The sequence below is a fragment of the Carica papaya genome, chromosome 5 (assembly GCF_054855325.1).
Source record: "Carica papaya isolate Zhongbai chromosome 5, ASM5485532v1, whole genome shotgun sequence".
Classification (NCBI taxonomy): Eukaryota; Viridiplantae; Streptophyta; class Magnoliopsida; order Brassicales; family Caricaceae; genus Carica; species Carica papaya.
This window is the reverse complement of record NC_142313.1, coordinates 44,846,565-44,871,235: the sequence shown is the minus strand read 5'-3', so window position 1 is coordinate 44,871,235 and position 24,671 is coordinate 44,846,565. Positions and strand designations below refer to the sequence as shown.

At 35.9% G+C, this 24,671-nt stretch overlaps 5 protein-coding genes across 5 annotated transcripts; 4 read left to right on the top strand and 1 right to left on the bottom strand.

Annotated features, from left to right (window-relative positions):
- Positions 1–530: 530 nt before the first annotated feature.
- LOC110810695 (P-loop containing nucleoside triphosphate hydrolases superfamily protein) lies at positions 531–12,039 on the top strand. The gene is made up of 22 exons (XM_022036944.2): positions 531–994; positions 2,103–2,258; positions 2,345–2,428; positions 2,615–2,734; positions 2,981–3,094; positions 3,315–3,407; positions 3,893–3,982; positions 4,134–4,204; positions 4,306–4,380; positions 4,484–4,571; positions 4,973–5,031; positions 5,242–5,305; positions 5,463–5,528; positions 6,020–6,178; positions 6,269–6,373; positions 6,648–6,883; positions 7,179–7,248; positions 7,342–7,392; positions 7,491–7,550; positions 8,974–9,033; positions 9,135–9,214; positions 9,733–12,039. Exons 1-22 carry the CDS (start codon positions 710–712, stop codon positions 11,888–11,890), a joined length of 4,344 nt encoding a protein of 1,447 aa, XP_021892636.1. The 5' UTR covers positions 531–709; the 3' UTR covers positions 11,891–12,039.
- A 728-nt stretch (positions 12,040–12,767) lies between these two features.
- On the top strand, positions 12,768–14,395 carry LOC110810697 (senescence-specific cysteine protease SAG39-like). Its single transcript, XM_022036945.2, has 2 exons — positions 12,768–13,188; positions 13,561–14,395. The coding sequence occupies exons 1-2, from the start codon at positions 12,768–12,770 to the stop codon at positions 14,151–14,153; spliced, it is 1,014 nt and encodes a 337-aa protein (XP_021892637.1). The 3' UTR covers positions 14,154–14,395.
- Positions 14,396–15,622: 1,227 nt separating this feature from the next.
- LOC110810652 (senescence-specific cysteine protease SAG39-like) lies at positions 15,623–17,038 on the top strand. The gene is made up of 2 exons (XM_022036879.2): positions 15,623–16,043; positions 16,446–17,038. Exons 1-2 carry the CDS (start codon positions 15,623–15,625, stop codon positions 17,036–17,038), a joined length of 1,014 nt encoding a protein of 337 aa, XP_021892571.1.
- Positions 17,039–18,696: 1,658 nt separating this feature from the next.
- On the top strand, positions 18,697–20,291 carry LOC110810651 (senescence-specific cysteine protease SAG39-like). The gene is made up of 2 exons (XM_022036878.2): positions 18,697–19,117; positions 19,463–20,291. The coding sequence occupies exons 1-2, from the start codon at positions 18,697–18,699 to the stop codon at positions 20,053–20,055; spliced, it is 1,014 nt and encodes a 337-aa protein (XP_021892570.1). The 3' UTR covers positions 20,056–20,291.
- Positions 20,292–20,539: 248 nt separating this feature from the next.
- On the bottom strand, positions 20,540–24,382 carry LOC110810671 (Ribosomal protein S5/Elongation factor G/III/V family protein). Its single transcript, XM_088219271.1, has one exon. The coding sequence runs from the start codon at positions 24,091–24,093 to the stop codon at positions 21,004–21,006; it is 3,090 nt and encodes a 1,029-aa protein (XP_088075397.1). The 5' UTR covers positions 24,094–24,382; the 3' UTR covers positions 20,540–21,003.
- Between the last annotated feature and the right edge of the window lie 289 nt (positions 24,383–24,671).

The following is a 24,671-nucleotide window of genomic DNA, read 5'->3' as shown; positions in this document are numbered from 1 at the left end:
AAATATTCTGATAATTCGAGTGTTTGAAAATAAATATATTCTTATATAAAGATGAAATACGGAAATTTTAAATTTTTTTATTCTAATATTATTTAATTAGATATTGTTAAATTGATTATTTTATAAGAATAAATAAGAAATTTTATGAAGTTTATTATAAAATTTGTAACAAAGTTGTTAAATTAATTTTATATGAAATTTTATATAGAATTATAAAAATATATTTTTTAATCAAAATTATTTATTAAAAATTAAAAAATAATTAAAATTAGATATAAATGTATAAATAATTTTTTATAAAAAAAAATTAAAAATTTATTCCTTTTGCTTTCATATTCAAAGAGAGAGAGCCCACGTGGACTTGAGTGCAGGAGAAATATTCTCCGTGTAAGGGAATAAAATATTTGAGGCTCTGAATTTGAAAATCCAAACGGTCTACAATTTCAAATTCGTCTCATCCTGACCGTTCATACGAACAAATCTAAACCGTTGATCTCCCTCCACTTGTTCTCTTTCTTCCCTCCAAGGCTCCATTTCAAAATTTTCTCTGCCATTTTCTCCCTCTCCAAACAAATACATCCTTCCTTTCCTTCAATCAACATCCCCCCGCTGTAGGTTCACACCCTCACTACAAAGTCTCCCATCAAATACCACTTGAAACCACGCGAAGAACAAACAAACACGCAGTAATTTTCTTGTTCGGAGCAAAATGCCATTTATTTCAGAGACGGCGAGTGCAATCAAGAGGCGGTTTGGGTTCCAGAATCCATCGATCTCAGAAACCTTGCCGTCCGTGTGTAGCTCTCCGGATCTACTCCCGAAGTCCGTTTCGAGGGATAACCTACGTCAGTCATTCGCTGCCACGTCGGGGATTCGGGCCATGGGTGATTTGAATGATGAAGAAGTCAGCAGCATCGAGTCGGCTCAGTCTGCTCGGTCTCAAAGCTTTGAGTTCGACGAAGATCCTTCCTTTTGGAAGGACCACAATGTGCAGGTACTGATTTTATTCTCTCTGGAAAATTACAAAAAATTTCCCATGTTAGCCAGTCAATCAGCCTTCTTTAGGGTTTAAAACGTTAATGGTGATTCTGCTTTTAATTTCATTTTAACCTATATTATTTTGTGTTAAAGTAGCAAAAATGTGGGTATTAACTTTAAATGAAGCCGCTGGTTTTTATGTTTCTTGATTAACCAGGAAAGTTGAACATCAAAGTTCATCAGAAGAGCGAGCTTGGATTGGCGTTTTCTTTCTCAAATCATCTCATTTTAGTTTAAAGTTGACATACAAGTGTTTAATAATCTAGTTTAGGTTTATAAAGCAGTGAACTTGTTAGCTGAAGTGATTATTGAAAATAAATTGCTAGTAACATTTCCTTTTTCTCCAGCTTATGGAAAATAAGTTCTTTGACCCAATTTTCTTTTACAATTATAGTGATTTAACATTATAAAAATAAGCCATAAATCACATTATACTTTTTCAAAAGCAAATTCTAGCTGACTGTACTTTGCAAAATAAGTTGATTGGGTCATTAACTAGCCAAAATTTGATTGAATAGTCGGTCCCCTATGCCAAAGGCAAAGAGCAAAAGTTTATTTTTTTATGTTATATTTAATTGGTCCCCTCTCCTGCAAGTCGGATGATGAAATTAGCAGGTCTGGGATGTAAACTAATTTTTGATGGGGTAATATATTATCAAAAGTTTATGATGGTAGAAAAAAAAAATTGTTTATATTAGTTTTTAACAACATAGTGGAAGAACTAATTTTTTTTAATTAATTTGGAATTGATATGGTTGATGAAATTGGTCCACATTGATCAATTAATGTCAGAGGCTGAGCAACTTGGTATAAAATTTGTCTTGATAAGGCAAAAATAGATGTCAGGTAACTGAAAATTAAATTGTTTGAGAAATTTATGACACCCCAAAATTTTAATAGTGCTGAACATGATTTTACTCCAAATATTTTGAGTAGTAGTTTTTTGTTTTCCTTAACTGGAAGATATTCAGAACAAATTTGCTGAATATCATGTCTTGAGTTAATGGTGACGAATGACTAATTGAAATCAATTTCTGCCTTTTCTATACTGGTGCTAAATGTAGGTTATCATTAGAATTCGTCCTCTCAGTGGTACAGAAATATCTCTGCAAGGTTACAGCAAGTGTGTTAAGCAAGAGAGTTGCCAGACAATCACTTGGACTGGTCATCCAGAGTCCCGTTTTACCTTCGATCTTGTGGCTGATGAGAATGTCAGCCAGGTACTTCTTTATGACAACTGTTAGTCGTTTCATCTCTCTTAAGTTGTTTGTGCTTATGTAATTGATGTCCAAAATATTTGCTACAGGAGAAGTTGTTTATAGTGGCTGGATTGCCTATGGTGGAGAATTGTGTGGCTGGGTACAACAGTTGCATGTTTGCCTACGGCCAAGTAAGCATCTATCTAAGATCTCTTTTGTTGAGTTATGAATATTTTTACTCTATAGAGAATTTCCATTGCTGATATATACTGATAATATAACAAATTATTAGGCAATGGAAGTATTTTCTTTTTCCAAATTGCATCTGGGTCTGTTTATAATTTGGAAACTTGAAGTCTTGAACTGTTTGTATACAGACTGGAAGTGGGAAAACTCATACAATGCTTGGAGATATTGAGGGAGGCACCAGAAGACACAGTGTCAACTGTGGAATGACGCCTAGGGTCTTTGAGCATCTTTTCTCAAGAATACAGAAGGTATGATATTCATCCTCCCCAGCTAAAAGAAAAGTAAAAAGGAAAAATAGAAGATATAGTTCCTGGCCTTTATCCCCATTATCCTATGGCTTCCTTCCGTTGTTCAACAAAGGCTTCATTGTTCCCTCTCTATGTATTCTCCTTCTCTCTTAAAAATTATTTCTTTTTCCTATAATAAAAGAAATGCTCCATTCAAATTTATAGAATTGATTACAAAGTGCCTGTGGTTCAACCTTGGTGTGGCAGGAAAAAGAGGCTCGTAAAGACGAAAAACTAAGGTTTACTTGTAAATGCTCATTTCTGGAGATCTACAATGAACAGATTCTTGATCTTTTGGATCCTTCATCTAGTAATTTACAGGTAGGTATTGGTTGCTTGTCGAAGGCTTTGTTTTATCAATTGAAGCGGACAACATTCTGTAGTTTCATAAAAGTTGTTTATGCATTATAAAGATATGAGAAGTATCAGAATCAATTTCCGTTTGATGTTTATATGCTACTGAGGATCATTTTGTTCATGGATCTTATGGGGAAGCGTTCTCCTTAACCACTGAAACTTGCAATGCATATGGTGTTTGCAGTTAAGAGAAGACATGAAGAAAGGGGTTTATGTTGAGAACCTCAAGGAGATAGAAGTTACATGCGCTCGGGATGTGATTCAACAACTTGTGCAAGTATGTACTGCTAGAACTGGACTCCAATTTCAGTTGGCAGTGTTCATTTCCATTTTTACGTAGTTAGCATAATCATATATATAGACATTTGGGGAATGTACAGTTTGAGCTGCTGCTTAGTTTTATTGGTCAATTACATTTCTTCTTTGAGACAAAAACTATAATTTCCACTTATTTAAAGATGGAATGGTACAAGAAAGCACAGATGAAGAGACTGGAAAGAGAGAAAATTAACTACCAATTATTCTAAATGTATTGAGAAAAAGCATCAGCATCATGTTATGCCAGTTACTTTTGGAAGGGTTTAGATATAATTCATGTGAAATGAGTATTGGAAGTCTTTCATTTCGAGGCATTCTTCTCATTATTGTTTAATATCTCACTATTCTGTACTTAGAATTGATAGAGACTTTGTATTCCATTGCATATTTCTGTGAAAGTGGTGCTTTTAGTTTGTATTTATTGAACATTGGGAGTCAATTCAGGGTGCTGCAAACAGAAAAGTAGCTGCCACTAATATGAATCGTGCAAGTAGCCGTTCTCACAGTGTGTTTACATGCATAATTGAAAGTAAGGTACGTAAAGCTAATTTTTGTTTTTTCCTTTAGAAAAAAAAATCAACTTCCATTCCCTTATTTAACTTGGAGCACTTTGTTATTATTTTTTGAAAAAATTCATGTTGTAATTAGTCTAGACCAAAAATACTCATGGAATTTTTGTTATCAGTGGGAATCCCAAGGAGTAACTCATCACCGGTTTGCTCGTCTGAATCTTGTTGACTTAGCTGGATCTGAGAGGTAGATAAATATTCAGAAACAAATGGAATTGCAGAACAATTTAAGAGGTTTTAGTACTAGACACTTCTCGTTAACTATTTTGTTAATCTGTCTAACCACAGGCAAAAGAGTTCTGGTGCTGAAGGTGAACGACTAAAAGAAGCTACTAATATTAATAAATCCCTTTCAACATTGGGGTGTGTCATTTAAATCCTCATTCTTATCTATTAATTGATTTATATTGTTTCTCTACTAATCTCTGAATTATCACTTCTTGATCAACAAATTTTTTGTTTGCAGGCTTGTGATAATGAACCTTGTAAATATTTCAAATGGGAAGTCACTGCATGTTCCTTACAGGGATTCAAAGCTCACCTTTTTGCTTCAGGTAGATTATAACTTCAGTTCAAAGGTTATTAAAGAAGCAAAATATTATTACTTGATAGAATCTTTTTATCCTATGGAGGTTTTATATGGAACAAGGAGTTTTAGTGCTATAAATTTCTATCAAGTTGGGAATATTCATGTCTGATCTCTCAATAAATGGCTTTTGAATATAAAAAGATGAATATACTCTTATATTTAATTTGTTATTAAATTTATTTGCCATGTAATTTGTGTATTATCACTACTCTTTGTTTTTGTATCATTAGTACTCTGCAACCCATGCCTTGTAAGATTGGAGTTTTACATCTTAGTAGCTTATAAATTATAAATAACATATTCATGTAATTAATAAAACCACCTTTAAGTAGCACATTGATTATCTTTGCTGTTGTATGCTTTCAGGATTCTTTGGGAGGGAATTCGAAGACAATAATAATTGCAAACATCAGTCCATCTATTTGGTCTGTTAATTTTTTTGTTTTTTGTTTTTCTGTCTTCTTGTATATTTTTTTTAACAATAGCTTGAAAGAATTTTTATTTTCCTATATTATGGTTTTCAATGCATTAGGTCAATTTTATAGAAGATTGACCGCTATTTGGCTTTTAAATATTTCTGACTGTTGTATTGTCTATTTCTCTAAATCTTTTGTCGTTTGCTATGCTCCTTGCAGTTGTTCATTGGAGACTCTAAGCACACTGAAGTTTGCACAGCGTGCTAAGTTTATCAAGAATAATGTAAGAAAACTTAGTATAAAAGGAGCTTTATGATAGTTGACTCTGACCTTTGTGCTGGTCATACTTGGCTTAAATATTTAAGTATTTTAAGGCTTTTTATTATTTAATAACACTTCCCGAATACTTATCGGAAAACTGTAATTTCATTATTCTACAGGCAATTGTTAATGAAGATGCATCTGGGGATGTTATTGCCATGCGGATGCAAATTCAAGAGCTCAAGGTATTATTGCTCATGTTTCTATCTACTGTTTGTAAAATTTTGACCTTCTGAATGAGATGGACAAGATAAGATGCTCAATGAATGACAGAAAAAAATGAGAAAAAACTTTCAACGTGATAATTTTTAATAACTCTTTGTTCTACTACTTATCTGTACTTCTCTGTTGTTTTAATAATTCATGCAGATATCATTTATTCATAGAACGTGATTCAACACCAGTTTCTAGTTTAAATAAACATTTATTGAAACGAGAAATAATAATTTGTCTTTTTTCTCTTCTTAAGAATATATTTCTCATTTAAATAAAAGAAGAGATAAAAAAAATTGTTCTTCTATGTCACGTAAGGCATTATCCAATATCAGCTACATATAATTATCCTTCTAATGGTACTAAAAAATCTATTCTCAAGTATGGCTCTTCTTAGCTGAGATTTAATGTTCTTTTGATATCTTATGCATTAACTCTCAATTTTGTAAATGATTTATTACAGAAAGAAGTATCCCGACTACGAGGTTTAGTCAATGGTGGAGCCGGAACTTTAGATAATGAGACATTGGGCGCGAGCCTTCCTGGGTGCCCAGAATCTTTTAACTGGACAGGACTTAATGGCTCATTTAGTCCACTTACATCTGATAGAAAGATGTCTCAGGTGTGCATCCTTCTTACTAAAGCTTAAGAAATATCTATTTCAAACTTGATGCTAAGCGATTTCTTTAAAACACTGTCATGCCTATTGCAGAAGAAAGACAATGATGTTGCTCTTGTTGGGGCCTTTAGGAGGGTGAAGGAGAAAGAAATTGCTCTAGAGGCTTTAGCTGCTGAAAATAAGGCTGCCATGCAGTTGGTACGTGCAAAATGGATGTCTTATGTTTTGGTTCAACTGGTTTGTTGCCTTGTAGAGGCTCTGTTGACATTTTTATCCATACTGGGAGTTGAAAAAGAAAAGAAAATATCAAAAGATCTTTCCATTATAGATTGGACATTGATTTGGAACCATCGCATAAATTTTGTTTGTGTAAGCTAAAGCATGATGTTTATGATGTTTTCTTAGATATTCATGGATTACGAATATTGCAAAATAAGTTCTTGTTAAGAAATTAAATTTTGAGCTGAACCAGGCAAAGCAAAGAGAAGATGAAATACAAGGCTTAAAAATGAGGCTAAGATTCCGAGAAGCTGGAATTAAGAGACTTGAGTCTGTTGCTGCTGGAAAATTATCTGCGGAGACGCATTTACTAAAGGAAAAGGAAGAATACTTAAAGGATATTGAAATACTCCGGGTACAGGTTGATCGGAACCAAGAAGTTACTAGATTTGCCATGGAGAATTTGCAACTAAAAGAGGAGCTTAGAAGGCATGTTCTTTTAAATTTATTGCTTGAAATGGCATTTATCACTTCTTGTTTGTTTCTTTCAAATTTGGTTTTCTTGGTTGGTCTGATAGTATAAATTAGCCTTAAATTATAACATGCCATCCTTTGCCAAAGATCTGTTGCAAAAATGAAGTTACCTTATTTCAGTTTTGGAATATTTTTTGCCTCACTCAATTTTACCCCTTATATTTTAAGGAGTTAGCTGTTTACATCATTTGCTATCGTAACACACAAACTATTATTCTCTCATGCGGGTGCTATCTGATTTGATCCACAGATTAAAGTCATTTTATGAGGAAGGTGAGCGGGAGATGATGAATGAACAGATTAAAGTGTTGCAGAATAAGGTGAACTTTTTTTTGGGTAATTTCTTAACAATAAGGCATAGTCAGATATCCTTTCGATCTCCTACTTAATTAGGCTTCTGGTTAAATTTGCAGTTGCTGGAGGCACTTGACTGGAAACTTATGCATGAATCAGATCCTTTCATGGTACAGGTCTTTCACAAGATTTTTCATGAATTATTTTGACAGTGAGCTGAATCTACAATTTTCTATAACGTTGATTTCAAATTGTTTTTATCCTACAGAAGGACAATTCAAATTTTGTGAACGAAGACGATGCTGATGGTAATATACTGCTCTCTAAGGTAAGCTCTCCCTTTATGCGTGGTGTTTTCTTCTACTTGATATTTTTCTTTCGTTATAATGAACTAAGGAGAACACCTTTTACCATTTTTTTGCAATAGTGCATTTATTACAACTCAATTGAGCATGTGTTCAACTTAATAGAACTCCCTGCTTAAGTTCAAATGAGATTTAGTTTTCAATCACGTGATACTATGAGCTGCTAATTGTGAACAAAAATATTAAATGTCTTTTTGTTATGATGGTCAATAAATAATCTTTGTATTTTGTGATTGTTATAATGTAGAATACATTTTTTATACAGTTAATTTTTTAATATAGGTCTCGTTTTTTTATTTATAATCTTCATTTTCTATGCTTAATCCATGCTTGTGGGGCTTGTGTATGACAAATGTGTTAGTATAGAAAATCGATTAAGTCATTTTTATTAGTTTAAAAGCTTTTGAAACAGCTGTTTACAGAATTCTTTTAGCAGTAATATGTGGTAGAATGATGTGTGGTGGTAGAATAGAATTGTAAAAGATTAGTTTATAAGGTCATTACAAACTGGTACCTACTTAGAAAAGGAAATTCTACTCAATTGTGATTGTACAGTGTTAATAAATAAAAGTTGGGAATATTCTTTTTGCTCTCACTCTTCAATATTTCTTTTATAGCATCATTTTAACACCTTTCTGAAATAAAAATTCTATATGGGAGAGAAAAGTGAGAAACTTCATATAAGATAATGTAAGTTAAACGTCAAAACTTACGTAAATCTATTAATTCTTATTACTTGTGTGATATTTTAGTTCCATATCAGAAAGATGTATAATTTTTGAATTTCATATAAAATCTTAAGTCACACGCTAATAATTTGAGTTTGAGTTTTTGACAACCGATAGTTTGAATATGAGTTTTAATAAAACACAATCTTAAAGTCATCAAGCTGACATGTGCTTTGATATCATTTGAACTACCTCAAATCCAAAATCTACTAACTCAACAATCTTTTGGACCCAAATCACTGCCTCTCAAAACTCAAACTCTAATTTACTGGGATGTCACAACTTGTCTTTGTCAAAAAAAAAAAAGTTCTGTTACTTGTCGCTCAGGTTTTTTTGTGAGGTTAGCATTGATAAAATCTGTTGCAAATTCAAGTCCTAATTGCCAGCTAATCATTAGTTAGATTTTGATAATTCATTACATAACGTGAGTAAGAAGATAAGAAAGCAGGGGACTGTCATTGCTCAGACATTTATGTGTGATGATATCTTTTTAGTTAAATTATCATTTGTTCTAGTAGTCAGATCTCACATTGATCAATGAGTTTTTGCTCTACCCTTTTATTCTTGCATCCACATGGCAAGTAGAGGTGATTTTACTCTGATACTAAATGTTCTCTTTACCTCGTAAAAGCAATATTTACAATTCTGAACAATGCAGGAGGAAGGAACCTTATGGCGTTCTTCAATTAATGAGGAGAATGAGTTCCTCCGCATGCAGGTAAAGCTATAGTTAGGTGAATTCCTTATTGTTTCATTTAATTCACTTTATAAATTATATTGATCAAATAGAAGTTTCTTTGTCTGTTTTTTCTTCCACAGGCTATTCAGAACAAAGCTGAAATGGACACACTCCAGAAGACGCTAAGCATCTGCCTAGAAGAGAAAGAAAACTTGGAGAAGTAATAATTTTGAGCTTTTTTCCTTTTACATATATTTTGGAACCTGAAATAGAAGAAATTTGGCTTACTACTCAAACCCATATTCTTGGTCCACCACAATGCTTGCTCATTTGAAATCGATGAAAATAAAATATATGTCCCACTTGAATTATTACCTTCGCCCTTAATCACAACATACAGAACTAAAAACATTGAAGATTATATCAGAGCTAAACTAATCATATTGAATTTTTTTACACTGATAAAAGATATTGGAAGGAGAGAGTATGTACGTTATGGAGTTCTCCTACCCTGTTCTTAACTTGAGCTTGTGCTACCTAAATTTGTTATAGTTGTCTCTTCTTTTTTCTTTTTTTTCCTTTTAAGCCATACGTGATCTTAGAGATTGTTCTTTGTTTTCTTTTATACTCTGCATTTGTATCCTTGACACTTTCAGTTTCTTAATTAACTTATATAGTAATGTTATTTATGACATATTTAATCTTTCAATATCTAAGTAGAAATATTGGGATTTTCAGGCGTGTTAATGATTTCATTAAGGAACTTGAAGAAGAAAAATCTTCCAAAGATACAAAAGAAGAAATACAAGAGGTCAAATTTCAGAATTTGTCCACTGATGTGCCAACTATAAACCTTAATGACCAAATGGAGCTCAAAAGGATGGTTGATGCCATTGCTGCAGCAAGTCAAAAAGAAGCCGAAGCTCATGAGACAGCAATTAAGTTGGTCAAAGAGAATGATGAGCTGCGGTTGAAGCTAAAAGTCTTACTCGAGGATAATAATAAACTTATTGAATTGTATGAAAAAGCAGCTGCAGAAAACAACTACAAGGGCTCAACTAGCACAGAAAATGCTTTGGGAAATAATACTAGGAATGACAATAGCGATAATGTAGATGAAGCTGCAGAGAAAAAGGAGGTTGATATGAAGAAAGTTGTTGAGAACCTAGAACATCAGCTTTTGGATCTACATGAAGAGAATGAAAAATTAATGGGTTTATATGAAAGAGCCATGCAGGAGAGAGATGAATTCAAAAGAATGGTCTCTTCCAGTGGACTGAATGTAGCTGAGAGTAGAGAACCTGATTTCCCAGAAAAGCTTGTTGAAGTTGATGATGGGGAATGTGGAAGATCAGATGCATCTCCAGTTTATATTGAAGTCAAAGATTCAATAGAGGAAACTTTTCTCCCTGGATTGAACGTGGAGGATGAAAATGACTGCACAAATCCTAAACCAGAGAGATCTGTTGTGCTTGGACAGACATCTTTAAGGTCGAATGAGCAGGATAACTCCTACCTATGGCTTGGGAATAGTCAAGTAGACAAGGAAAATCTGATGGATTGTCAAGAAATGATTTCAGATGAAAATGCTCAGCTATCAGAATCCACTTTTTCTGGTGATGCAAAGACATCTGTTGAAGAATCTGGTATCTCTAACACAGTTTTAAATGCTGGTTTGACTTTCTGCCTAAAAGATCGACAAGAAGATGAAGGAAATCATATTGGTGCCTTTTCTGATATGGAAGTAGAGCTATTGAATCCTACTACTTTCAAGATACCAGAAGATCTAAATTTGGTTACAATGAAACTGGGAAAAGCAGAAGAAAAGCTTTCAGATACTGCCAAAACCGTTACTGTATTTGGTTCACTTGAGAGAGCACTCTTTGAAATTGATGAGCTTTCAAAAACACTTGAAGTGCTGGAAGATGGTGTACAGGAGAAGCAACGAGAGCTTGCATCCCATAAACAACTGTGTGAAGAAATTAAAGCAAGAAAGGTTCTTATTGACAAGAAGTTAGCAGCACTGAGATATTCTCTCTCACAGATTTCTTCCTCGGTAACTTATTATGGACAAAGAGAAGTGCGGGCAAGGGCAAGGGTAAATGCTTCATTGGGTTACTTTGACAAAAAGAAAGCTGATCTGGCTTCTCTGAACTTGAACAAAAGCGAAATCGAGGCTGCACAGAGGAAGACACAGCAGTCTGAGTTTGAATTGAGAAACAATCTTGTGCTTTTGAAATCAAAGCTTGATGAGGAAAACCAGAGACAGGAGAATGACAAGGTTCTGGTCACTATAGATAACATTGAGAAAAGAGATACTTCTGAAAGAAATTGGCAGTTAAGTAAAGCTACCGACTTATTGAAGTCTGAGGAAGAGAAAACCAAGCTGCAGAGTGAGGTCAAGCAGTGCAGAGAAAAGCTTGCTGCAGTCAGAGAAGAGTTTGGGGTTCTGGATAAGAAATCTGCAAAGATAGAAAAAGACATTCAAATTGTGCTGTTGGAAATACAGAATGGATCAAAGACATTAGCGGAGATGGAGAATGCACTACTGGGAGTAATCCAAGAGAAAGAAAGTCTGTTTGAAATCAGAGAAAGAGGAACAAGTGAAATTGAAAGCATGATTCTTGAGTATCAGCAGCAAGTTTTTGAGGCAGATTTTAAAGAAGCAGAACTGAAGATACTGGAGCAAGTATTACAATTGGAAGCGAGAAAAATAGAAGAGTTAAAGCAGACAAGGGCTGAAGCCACCAAGAAGGCAACAGAGTTGGTAGTAGAAACTAGGCATGATGCCACATGCTCCTTATCAGAAAAAATTGGAAAAGAGCTAGAGACTCTTCATGCCTCTCTTCTCGAAGCGAAAATGTTGCTAGAGCAAGGCACTTTGAATGGCAGTTAACTCTTCTTTTTAACTATCATTCTGTACATTTCCACAAAAATGGAGTCTGAGATTCTCTTTGGATAAGGATTGTATTTGGTTCGGTTAATGGTCATTCAACTTTGAGTAAAAGTGCAATTTTTTGAATGAAAATTTATGCATTTAATAAATTATGTGATATATATATTAATTATAATACAACCTCTTAACAAAAACACACAAAACTGCATAGTATTCAAACTCATAATTTATTAACAGTATTATATGCAGGTGTTTGTGTGTATAGCATTGGTAGAAGACTGGAGATATGGACCATTCACATTCCTACAGAAATGTTCCATTGTGGCTAAGCTACAACCACTTTTCTTTCAAGTAGATAATCCTTCTGTGTTTTCGAAGGAAAAAAGACAAATTTCCAGTAATATATCAATTGGGGATTAAAGAAAACAACTTCCTTGTTGTTCCAATTGTAGAATAGAAAAATGTCTGGTTGCATTTGCCTTCTTCTAAAACTTACTAAAACTTTGTATTTGATGTAGAACATGAAGATAAATGAATGATACGGCACGAACACAATGCAACATTATCTGATCCGATTTATTTATTTAGTTTTTCAGTCATGTATGACAAATCATTGCATACTAAATGGACAAAATTTTGAAACATAACTCGACAGTATTATATATATATATATGTGTATTGATCATATTGGTCAAGGTCAGAGCAATGGAGCAGGCACATTGACAAACAAAAAAGAAGTCCTAGAAAAAAGTATTTTCAAGCTAGATTGAAGAAGAAACTCGTCTATATAAAGCTCCACAGCAATATTGGAGTCACCATAGTCTCTCAATCCAAAAATCCATTAGACTAAGCTAAAGAGTCTTTGGTTTCTAGTAGAATGGCATTCAAAATCCAGTGCCTGGTATTGATGTTGGTTTTGGCAGCTTGGGCTGGTCAGGCAACATGTCGCAGCCTCCAAGATTCATCGATGTATGAAGAGCATGAACAATGGATGGCTCATTCTGGTCGGGTTTATAAGGACGCCAATGAGAAGGAGAAGCGGTTCCAGATATTCAAGGAGAATGCTGCCCGTATAAAATTATTTAACAATGCCAATGACAAGCCCTACAAGCTGGGCATCAATCAATTTGCTGATCTTACCAATGAGGAGTTCAAGACTTCAAGAAATAGATTCAAGGCTCACATGTGCTCCCCAAAGACCACTTCTTTCAAGTATGAGAACTTTACTGCAGTACCATCCTCCATGGACTGGACAAAGAAGGGGGCTGTTACACCTGTTAAGGACCAAGGCCAATGCGGTGAGTCACAACTAATCTGTCATGAATATTTTAGTTTCGGCACAAGCTCGAGCATATTTCCAGACTCATTTATCATACCGGGTCGAGCTCAAGATTGAGCCTACTAATGTGTTATTGGAACAGAGCTCAAGTATAGCAGTATTCAGACTTCACTCTTTACTTGTTTTTAACTCTACTCCTGACAATTTAATCAACAAACATGCTTCACATTTGCATCCAAAGTTAGCTTGAATACTGAAGTATTCTGACTAGGCTCTTGGCTTGTCTTCACCTCTAATGCCAAAATTTTAATTGACATATATGCCTCACATTAGCATCTAATCTTAATGCTTAGATTTGATTGACAATAATTAACAACAAATATTGCTGCAGGATGTTGTTGGGCATTCTCAGCTGTGGCGGCCATGGAAGGGATCACTAAGCTTACCACTGGAAAACTAATCTCCTTATCGGAGCAAGAATTGGTGGACTGCGACACCAAGGGGGAGGATCAAGGCTGTAATGGTGGTCTCATGGACAATGCATTTCAGTTCATTAAACAGAACAAGGGCCTCACAACTGAGACCAATTACCCCTACAAAGGAGTAGATGGCTCATGCAACACAAAGCAGGCAGCCAACCATGCAGCCAAGATAACTAGCTATGAAGACGTACCAGCCAACAGTGAGAAGGCGCTGAAAAAGGCGGTTGCTAACCAGCCAGTTTCAGTTGCCATTGATGCTGGTGGTTTCGAATTCCAGTTTTACTCAGGTGGTGTTTTCACTGGACCTTGTGGGACTCAACTGGATCATGGAGTTACTGCAGTTGGCTATGGAGTGGCTGATGATGGAAACAACTATTGGTTGATCAAGAACTCTTGGGGAGATCAATGGGGTGAGCAAGGCTACATCAGGATGCAGAGGGATGTTGATGCAAAAGAAGGGCTCTGTGGCATAGCAATGGAAGCTTCTTATCCAACTGCATGAACTTCATTAAGCGCCTATTAAATCTTTTCAGCTGTCTTTGATTATGTGTCCTGCTTATTTAGTAGCTAGAAATCTTCCCAGGAAGAAGACTGTAAAGCTATACATGAATGTTATATATGAAGAATAGATTCTCAAATCTATGTCAAAATAGAAAGAAAAAAATGACACATCTCATTTATGATAACTCAAAATTGTTACTATCTAATGAAGGAGGAAAGAACTCATATTCCAAGAACTTCTCATGATTCCTTGCATTTGCATTGCATATTTCATTGAATCAAATAGAAATTATTTATGAACATTATATACTACAATGCAACCGCTCCATCTATCAAAAAGAATAATACTATAAAAAGACACACTCTACATGCAAAAATATTCACATATCAGTCAAAAGTTCTCCTAAGTTTTACAAGAATAAAGACGACGACTTTTAATAAAAAAATTTAAAGTCTGGAACCAAGCTGTTGAGAACCGGTTGCAACTAAGAGAAAATGAGCAGGTAAACACGGGATCTGCAAGGGAGAATGGAATCGATTGCAGGAAATTGAAATGTTTGAGGCTAACCATATATATTCACTGCTAATCCCTGGATGTAACTTCGGAGAACTCCATAAATTTTTTCACATAAATATTTGTTCGGTTGAATCTCAACCTATTTATATAAAACTTAATAGGGCCAGTGGTTTCTTACCGACACCCTTATATAAATAGCACTAATACAAGAATACAAGAGTCTAAAACAAAGAATGAAGAAAGAAATAATACAATTAGAAACAGCAAAAAGTCGAGTCTTAATTTAACTCTGATAAAATATATAGTTTATGACAAAGTTCGCAAAACATAATTTATTACTAACAGTGTGATACATATATATATGTACATATTTATGTATGTATACCATTGGTAGAAGACTGGAGGCCTGGACCATCACATGTCCTTATTGGCGTTTCAAGTAGGCAATCCTTCTGTATTTCAAAACAAAAAAGACAAATTTGCAGTAATATATGAATTGGGGATTAAACAAATCAACTTCCTTCTTGTTCCAATTGTAGGAGAGAGAAATGTCTGGTTGCATTTGTCTTCTTCTAAACCTTAAAAATTTGTATTTGATTTGGAACATGAAGATAAATAAATGATAAGGCATGGACACAATGCAACATTATCTGACCCGATTTATTTATTAGTTTTTCCGCCATGCATAATTAATCATTGCATACCCAAATGGACAAAATTTGAAGCATAACTCAACAGTATTATATATATGTATTGATCATATTGGTCAAGATCAGAGCAATTGAACAGGCACGTCAACAAACAAAGAATAAGTCCTTATCAAAACAAAGTATTCAAGCAAGATGGAAGAAACTCATCTATATAAAGCTCCACAGCAATGTTGGAGTCATCATAGTCTCTCAATCAAATAATCCATTAGACTAAGCTAAAAAAAATCTTCAGTTTCTAGTAGAATGGCATTCACAAACCAGTGCCTGGCATTGATGTTAGTTTTGGCAGCATGGGCTGGTCAAGCAACATGCCGCAGCCTCCAAGATGCAACGATGTATGAGGAGCACGAACAATGGAGGGCTCGCTATGGTCGGGTTTATAAGAACACCAATGAGAAGGAGAAGCGGTTCCAGATATTCAAGGAGAATGTTGCACGTATAAAATCATTTAACGATGCCAATGACAATCCCTACAAGCTGGGCATCAATCAATTTGCTGATCTCACCAATGAAGAGTTCAAGACTTCAAGAAATAGATTCAAGGCTCACATGTGCTCCCCAAAAACCCCTTCTTTCAAATATGAAAATTTTACTGCAGTACCATCCTCCACGGACTGGAGAAAAAAGGGAGCAGTTACACCTGTTAAGGACCAAGGCCAATGCGGTGAGTCACAACTAGTCTGTTACGAATAGTTCAGTCTCAGCTCAACCTCGAGCCTATTTCCAGACTCGTTTATCCTATTGAGTCAAGCTCAAGATTGAGCCTACTAATTTATTACTGGAACTGAGCTCTAATATAGTAGTATTTGCTCAAATCAAGCTTGAATATGAAGTGTCCTGACTTGGCTCTTTGCTTGTTTTCACCTCTAATCCCGACAATTTAATCAACATATATGCTTCACATTAGCATCCAAATTTGGCTCGAATACTGAAGTATTATGACTAGGCTCTCAGCTTGTTTCCACCTCCAATCCCAAAATTTTAATCAACATATATGCATCACATTAGTATAAATTTGCTGCTCAGTTTTGATCTACTTAATAATTAACAACAAATATTATTGCAGGATGTTGTTGGGCATTCTCAGCAGTGGCGGCCATGGAGGGGATCACTAAGCTTACCACTGGAAAATTAACCTCCTTGTCGGAGCAAGAACTGGTGGACTGCGACACCATGGGGGAGGATCAAGGCTGTAATGGGGGTCTAATGGACAATGCATTCCAGTTCATTAAACAAAACAAGGGCCTCACAACTGAGAACAATTACCCCTACAAAGGAGTAGATGGCTCATGCAACACAAAGAAGGCAGCCGATGATGCAGCAAAGATAACTGGCTATGAAGACGTACCAGCCAACAGCGAGAAGGCCCTGAAAAAGGCGGTCGCTAACCAGCCAGTTTCAGTTGCCATCGATGCTGGTGGTTACGAATTCCAGTTTTACTCAGGTGGTGTTTTCACTGGGCCTTGTGGAACTGAGCTGGACCATGGGGTTACTGCAGTGGGATATGGAGTGGCTGATGATGGAGCCCACTATTGGTTGATCAAGAACTCCTGGGGAGACCAATGGGGTGAGCAAGGCTACATCAGGATGCAGAGAGATATTGATGCAAAAGAAGGGCTCTGCGGCATAGCAATGGAAGCCTCTTATCCAACTGCATGAACTTCATTAAGCCCCTATTAAATTTGGGGCCATTATAATCAGCATCTTTTCAGCTTTCTCGATTCTGTGTCCTGGTTACTTAGTAGCAAGAAATCTTCTCTGGACCAGGAATGTAAAGATACATATGAATGTTATATATGAAGAATAGATTGTCAAATCTATGTTAAAATAGAAAGAACAAAACGACTTATCTCATTTATGATAATTCAAAATATTTACTATCTACTGAAGAAGGAAAGAGCTGATAGTCCAAGAACTTCTCATGAATCATTGCATTTTTCACTGAATCAAATAGAAGATATTTATAGTCATCACATATTCTTGTAGGTAGCAACTTGGTTATTTAGAGAAGTGAAAAAATATTCAGTTGCAAGAGTCTAATGCAGAAGCAAAATACAAAGGGATATGCAAGGTGTGCCTGCATAAATTGTCTAACATTACTATGTATGATAATAAGGCAATAATCAGTATTGCACATAACCCTATTCAAAAACATGATAGGATTAAGGATATCGAAATTGATACACATTTTATCAAAGATAGACAATGAATTTTGCATATCAACTTGGTAATATTTCCACCAAAGGCCTCAACAATAGACAAATCCATGGATTAATTTGCAAGATGTGCATGAGAGACATCTATTCACTCTCTTTAACAGGGAGTATTGATTATATATATATATAGTAATTTTTGTAATCATAACTCATTCCATGTATAATTCACTAGTATATATATGGTAAATTCATATGAAATTAATACAAAATAATAAGTAATCTTATCTTTGTAATATTTAATTGATTAAGTTTCGTAAGTTTGTTTTCTTTATTTATTATATTTTCGAATAACACACTACAAATGTATTTGATAAAATTCAAGACTAGAACTCGAGTTATCAAATCTATAATTAAAACATCATCGAGGGTAGCAACTAAAAAGACTTTTTTTTTATTTCATGTCAATATGGAAGATGTAAAAAACTACAGGTGTTTGGACTTCGATTTAGTAAGAAAAAGAATAAGCACTTTTATTTTTATTTTTTACAACTATTTATTATTTTTATTCATATTAACTTACTTTTTAAATATTATTTTTTATTTTTAAATAAACACATTCCTTTTAAGGAAATTCTAAACACCCTCTAAAATGGTAGCATTGGAGAGGGATTAATATATATTATATGAAGTGGTCGGCGGGTCAGGAAGCTCTAACATTGCCAATCAATCAACTAGTTTATCACGTTTTATTTGATGTAGAACTCTGGTATATGCATATATATATATATATATCCTTCAACATAAACAAATGATACGGCCGCAACTTATTAGTTTTTATGTAAAAGAATTTAATAACTGAAAGACAAAAGATGAAAGCCACAGATATATTTAGTTTTTTAGTCACACATGCCAGCCCAAAAAGAACAAATCTGAAGCATAACTTACGAACAGTATTATAGATACATACATATATTAATCATATTAGTCAAAATCAGAGCAGTAAAATAGGCACGTAGACAAAGAAGGAAGAACTCCCTGTCAAACAATAAGACCCTTCAAGCAACCTGTAGGAGAAATTAGTGTATATAAAGCTCCATAGCAATGTTGGAGTCATCATTGAAATAATCCATTAGACTAATTGAAACTTTAGTTTTTAGCAGAATGGCATTCACAACCCAGTGCCTGGTATTGATGTTGGTTTTGGCAGCTTGGGCTGGTCAGGCAACATGTCGCAACCTCCAAGATGCAACAACGTATGAGGAGCATGAACAATGGATGGCTCGTTATGGGCGGGTTTATAAGGACTCCAACGAGAAGGAGAAGCGGTTCCAGATATTCAAGGAGAATGTTGCACGTATAAAATCATTTAACAATGCCAATGATAAGCCCTACAAGCTGGGCATCAATCAATTTGCTGATCTTACCAATGAAGAGTTCAAGACTTCAAGAAATAGATTCAAGGCTCACATGTGCTCCCCAAAGACCACTTCTTTCAAGTATGAGAACTTTACTGCAGTACCATCCTCCATGGACTGGACAAAGAAGGGGGCTGTCACACCTGTTAAGGACCAAGGCCAATGCGGTGAGTCCCACCTACAAATGCCACTGAGCTGAGACTCTATGTGAATAGTTCAAGCCAATTAGACTTAAGTTTAACTGAATTTCGAGCTGAGTTTGAGCCTATTTGCAGACTCGTTGACCATATTAAACTTGGGCTCAAGCATGCTACATGTCATTGAAGACATGTTGGAGCCCAATAATACTGGCTCAAATCGAGCTCAAATATTCAGGCATTTTTGGTTCTTTTTTTCAACACCTATTGCCTAACTTTTTTATTAATATATATCCTTCACATTACAACCTAACCTCTGTCCTTAATAATATAATACTCTAATCATCTTTCTATTAACAATAAATATAATTGCAGGATGTTGTTGGGCATTCTCAGCCGTGGCAGCTATGGAAGGGATCAATAAGCTAACAACTGGAAAGCTACTCTCCTTATCAGAGCAAGAGTTGGTAGATTGTGATACAAAGGGTGAGGATCAAGGCTGTAACGGCGGTCTAATGGATAATGCATTTCAGTTCATTAAACAGAACAAGGGCCTCACAACTGAGACCAATTACCCCTACAAAGGAGTAGATGGCTCATGCAACACAAAGGAAGCAGCCAACCATGCAGCTAAGATAACTGGCTACGAAGATGTACCAGCCAACAGTGAGAAGGCGCTGAAAAAGGCGGTTGCTAACCAGCCAGTTTCAGTTGCTATTGATGCTGGTGGTTACGAATTCCAGTTTTACTCAGGTGGTGTTTTCACTGGGCCTTGTGGGACTGAGCTGGACCATGGGGTTACTGCTGTGGGGTATGGAGTGGCTGATAATGGAACCCACTATTGGTTGATCAAGAACTCTTGGGGAGATCAATGGGGTGAACAAGGCTACATTAGGATGCAGAGAGATATTGATGCAAAAGAAGGGCTCTGCGGCATAGCAATGGAAGCCTCTTACCCAACTGCATAAACTTCACTATCAATGGCAAGGCCACCTAATAGAATTACATATAATATAATATGCATCTTTCTACTTTCTTCTGTACTGGATCATGGTTACAGGAACTAGAAATCTTTGGGCCTCATTAAAACTATATATGGATATATACGGTTGTAAATGATCAATATCTATAGATCATGGTACTGTATATTTTACAGCGCTGTACCAAAATCAATCAAAACTGGTTTTACTGTTTGGAAATAAGAACATACCTTGACCAAATACATTAATCTGACGCAAGCAACAGCTAATCATGCATCGACTCTCCAACAAGGTTTGAGCCTTTAGTGCTCTCCTAATAAGAGAAATGAAAAAAAAAGTGAGCTTATTTTTGTTGTGCCTTGAATTATGTGCTAGGTGAAAAATATCAATCATTGAAAGAAAATAGAATCTCAAAACGCTAATAAATAACAAGATTATGTTTGCTCCAAATTCTAATTCCAAAAAATAAAAGTAAAAGAAAAAGTAACAAATATTAACATAAAAATAATGTTCAAATTCTACATTTAATTCATGTTACATGAACTTGTGATTCTTATCTAATTAAGGAAGGAAAAAAACTCAATTCTACAGGACTCAAGTAAGAAAAAAATTGGTTCAACAGAATCAAAAATGGAAATCATGTTCAATTCTACAATCAATTATAGAAGTGGAACGTCCAAAATTTCCTTAAACAGTTATTTCAAAAAAGAAAGAGAGCTAACTTAAACAGGAAACCTGCTTCCTTTCTGACAATAATGCATTCAAGTGGAACGTCCAAAATTTCCTTCTAGCGAATCTTTAGCATTCAAAAACAATGAGGACCTCAAAGGAAATACCAAAGTAATCTCCACTGAAACTATGTATTAACCAAAATAAATGCCGCAATATGTTCCTCTCAATTTTGAATCTAATATCACAACTGTGTATAAACAACTGTTACACTTTACGAGCCAAGGTTCTTTGTTTAGTTGCATGCCGAACTACTTTTTCTTCTACAGGGAGGCCCTTTCGCCGTCTTACAGCATCAATCAGCTTTCTAGCTGTATTAGGAAGCACGCTAGCACCGTCTCCAAACTCTTCAATCTCTTCTTCTGTTTTTGGCACAAAGAAAGGATCCTCAGCTAGTGCCTCCCAATGGCTAAGTACCAGGAGAGCACTGGCACCACCTGAAGTCCCTTTTCTCAACTCATCAGCAAAACCAAAACTTTCAGAAACTGGCACATAAGCATGAACTGTGAAAAGTGGAGAGCCTTCATTCATTTCCTCCTTAAGGACACGGGCTCTCCTTCGAGCAAGCACAGCATACATTGGACCTAAATATTCTGTAGGGGTGTTTAACTCACAGAAATACATTGCCTCCACAAGTCGGGGTTTCTTCTGAAGAACAGCTGCTCTACATGCATCCTTGACTGCTGACATAACTTGTCCCGTGAACATACCATACTGCTCAGATTGTTGGCTGGGTTCAGATTCATTCGACAGTCTATCCAACGGAGAAATACATGCCTCAACAATAAAAGCCAACCCCCACATTGGCTCATCACACAAGGGGCCAGCTGCTGTAGCTAGTTGAAATCCAGATACCACACTGCTTTCAAGACTCTGTGCCTCCGTGCACAATGATGGTTTTCCTTCAAAAGATGTCTCAGAAACCACATCGTGATCATCAGAATCGACCACAAAGCCCAACCTCTCAGATACATGGGAAGAACCCTGTATAAGAACGGAGCAATCTGTGTTATTACTTCCACTATCTGGAGTGAAGAGGATATTAGGGCCAACTTGCCTAGGACCAAATGCCCAGGTCCTTCTAAGAAACTCCAGCCACTTATCCTTACATTTCTCAACTCGATCCTTGTCACTTTCATTAACAGAAAAAATGTCGTGGTCCAATGCATCAAGTATCCTTTTCTTGAATGCTTCAATTGGATTCTCATTATCCACCATGCTTGATCTTTGGGTTTCCATGGTCTTAACGCTTTGCCCAGGCTTCCCTCCAACAATACTTCCAAGCAATTCAGCACTTTCATCAAGCACCTTTGTTAGTGTAGAAGGTAGTTTCATGACTTGCACACGAACAACACATCTTCCATTTGGAGTCATCTTCTCAACATACTCTGAGCTCCGACTTACTGATTTTAAACTATCTAATGGATTAAATTCCTCACCTTCAATGGTCTCTTTATAGGACACAAGAGGTGGAGAAACTTCCAGACTTACCTTTGCAAATCTTTCTTTCAAGTCCTTTATGCATCTTTCTAGGTGGACTTCTCCAGCAGCTGCCAGTACATGTTCCCCTCTAGAAGATACAGTTACTTCTACAAATGGATCTGCCCGGTTCAGAAGTCTTAATCCTTTCATCAGAGCACCCATATCTGCTGGATCTGATGGCTCAATTGCAACCCTTAAAGTGGGGGATACCTGGAACGCCATGCTTGAGAAAGGCCAACAGTTTCTTGTGGATGAAAGGGTTGCACTTTTCAATATATGCTGCCCAAGTCCTCGAATTGCAACAACATTCCCAGCCTTCACAGAGGCTACAGGCTTCAAGCCTTGACCCATCATGAGATAAAGGGAATGTAATTCAGCTTCTTGAATGTGCTTCTGAGTAAACTCCTCTTTAAATGGATCATACAAAGATGAAAGGACAAAAACTTTCTGCCCTGCTGAAAGCACCCCACTGAAGATCCTTGCAAATGCAAGGAAGCACTCTTCTGATTCATTATTGCTACCTTCATCGGTGGAACTGTGAAAATCCTCCCTACGTATACTATGCTGAGGTAGCATTTTCAATGGGACAGCAAACATCTTGGATACAAAAGCAACACATGGTGCTTCCAGGCTGCCATCACACGCCTCAACAGATTTTCTGACATGTTCTGTCTCCGCAAGCACATTAGAATCAACCCCAGTATCCACAATCTCTCTTTTCGGGAGCAAACGTGAAATTCTATGGGATTGGGCTGCAACTGGATCTGGCATATGCTTCACCACCATTGACAAGATTGCATTAGACAAAGGAAGCCAGCGACTCATGACTGCTTGAAGTACCACTTTCGGATCCTTATTCTGAATTTCACGTGGAGGCACAGACAAGTTGAAGGATTTAATCACTTTCTCAAGAACGCCTCTATCCCCATCTGGCTCTAAAGCAGCATGGTAAACCTGCCATAAAGGCTCAAGCACAAACTGAACAAACATAGGTCGAGCCTTACTTCCTGCAGCTAATCCCTTCTTCCCCATAATCATCTTAGTTTTTGGATTATAATACTGGGGACCCCACAGCGCCTTCCGTAATGCAGCTACACTCGCACCAAGCTTGGCCGCATAAAATTCGGCAAACTCATCAATCCCAAAACCCCAGCCATCCAATGCACACACAAAAGCAACATTTCCCTTCTGCGGTTGAAATGTATCTTCCTCGTCCTCTAAGAAATCAAGATTCTCATCACCCACATCTCCTGAAGGACCAGCAAGTAAAGAATCAACATCTGACAAGTACTTCTCAGACTGATAAGCGCTCACAATCCCATTAACCTCATGAACAATTCTCAACAACCGAGTATGTGCTTCCATAGGACTCAACTTCAACTCAGAAATCAACCTATCAATCTTATTAAGCACTAAACATGGCGTCAGCTTCTCAATCCAAGCTTGGCGCAAAACAGCGTGGGTCTGAATATGAACACCCTCAACAGCATCAACCAAAACCAATGCACCATCACTCAGCCGAGCAGCAGTAGATACCTCGCTACAAAAATCCATGTGACCAGGAGAGTCTATGAGGTTAACTGAATAATCCTCATAACGCAGAGCTATTGAAGAGCTCTTCATTGTAATAGCCCTCCTTTGTTCTTCATCCAAATAATCCATAAACCTAAGTCTACCAGCTAGTTTCGGGTGAAGTACACCGCCGCCAGAGGCGGCAATAAGATGATCAGCAAGCGTGGTCTTGCCATGGTCAACGTGTGCTAATATACATATATTTCTAATCTTTCTCGCATCAAAATCACCTCTATTCCCCATAATTTAAATACAATTCTACTTACAACAACAAATTGAGCAACAAATACTATATCTCAGATCAGTCGAACGGAAAAAAACAATACAAACAAACGAACAAACAAAGTCTTACACCCATAAATCTCCGAGAAAGACAAGGTTGGCAATTGAAACGTCTGGTTATTGAATCAAAAAAAGAACATGCAGTATTGAAAGCAGTAAAGCGTGCAAGAAGAAAAGGGTTAATGGTATTCGTAGATTTGGGGTTTTGGTGTCTGCTGGGGTTTTTCTGCAATAAGCCGTATTTTGCAGGGCTGGATTGCAAAATACCCAATCATGCCGGTAGATTATGTAGGCTTGATGTTTGGACACAGTGTTAATTTTAAACAGAAAGTATAATATTGTATACGTTATAATTATTTAAAATTTTAAATAAATCATTATTACATATATTATTGAAATTATTTTTATATTTAAAAATTATATAATACATAATTTGTAGTAAATTAAAATATATTTTATTTAAAAAATAAAATAAATAATTATAATATATAATAATTATTATTAATATTATCATATTATAATGCTTGAATTTATTCATA

Coding starts and splice junctions, on each gene's coding strand:
- LOC110810695 (XM_022036944.2), top strand. CDS start 710: ATGCCATTTATTTCAGAGACGGCGAGTGCAATCAAGAGGCGGTTTGGG. Junction 2,429..2,614: donor GCATGTTTGCCTACGGCCAA/GTAAGCATCTAT, acceptor GTTTGTATACAG/ACTGGAAGTGGGAAAACTCA. Junction 3,095..3,314: donor CTTCATCTAGTAATTTACAG/GTAGGTATTGGT, acceptor TGGTGTTTGCAG/TTAAGAGAAGACATGAAGAA.
- LOC110810697 (XM_022036945.2), top strand. CDS start 12,768: ATGGCATTCAAAATCCAGTGCCTGGTATTGATGTTGGTTTTGGCAGCT. Junction 13,189..13,560: donor TAAGGACCAAGGCCAATGCG/GTGAGTCACAAC, acceptor ATATTGCTGCAG/GATGTTGTTGGGCATTCTCA.
- LOC110810652 (XM_022036879.2), top strand. CDS start 15,623: ATGGCATTCACAAACCAGTGCCTGGCATTGATGTTAGTTTTGGCAGCA. Junction 16,044..16,445: donor TAAGGACCAAGGCCAATGCG/GTGAGTCACAAC, acceptor ATATTATTGCAG/GATGTTGTTGGGCATTCTCA.
- LOC110810651 (XM_022036878.2), top strand. CDS start 18,697: ATGGCATTCACAACCCAGTGCCTGGTATTGATGTTGGTTTTGGCAGCT. Junction 19,118..19,462: donor TAAGGACCAAGGCCAATGCG/GTGAGTCCCACC, acceptor ATATAATTGCAG/GATGTTGTTGGGCATTCTCA.
- LOC110810671 (XM_088219271.1), bottom strand. CDS start 24,093: ATGGGGAATAGAGGTGATTTTGATGCGAGAAAGATTAGAAATATATGT.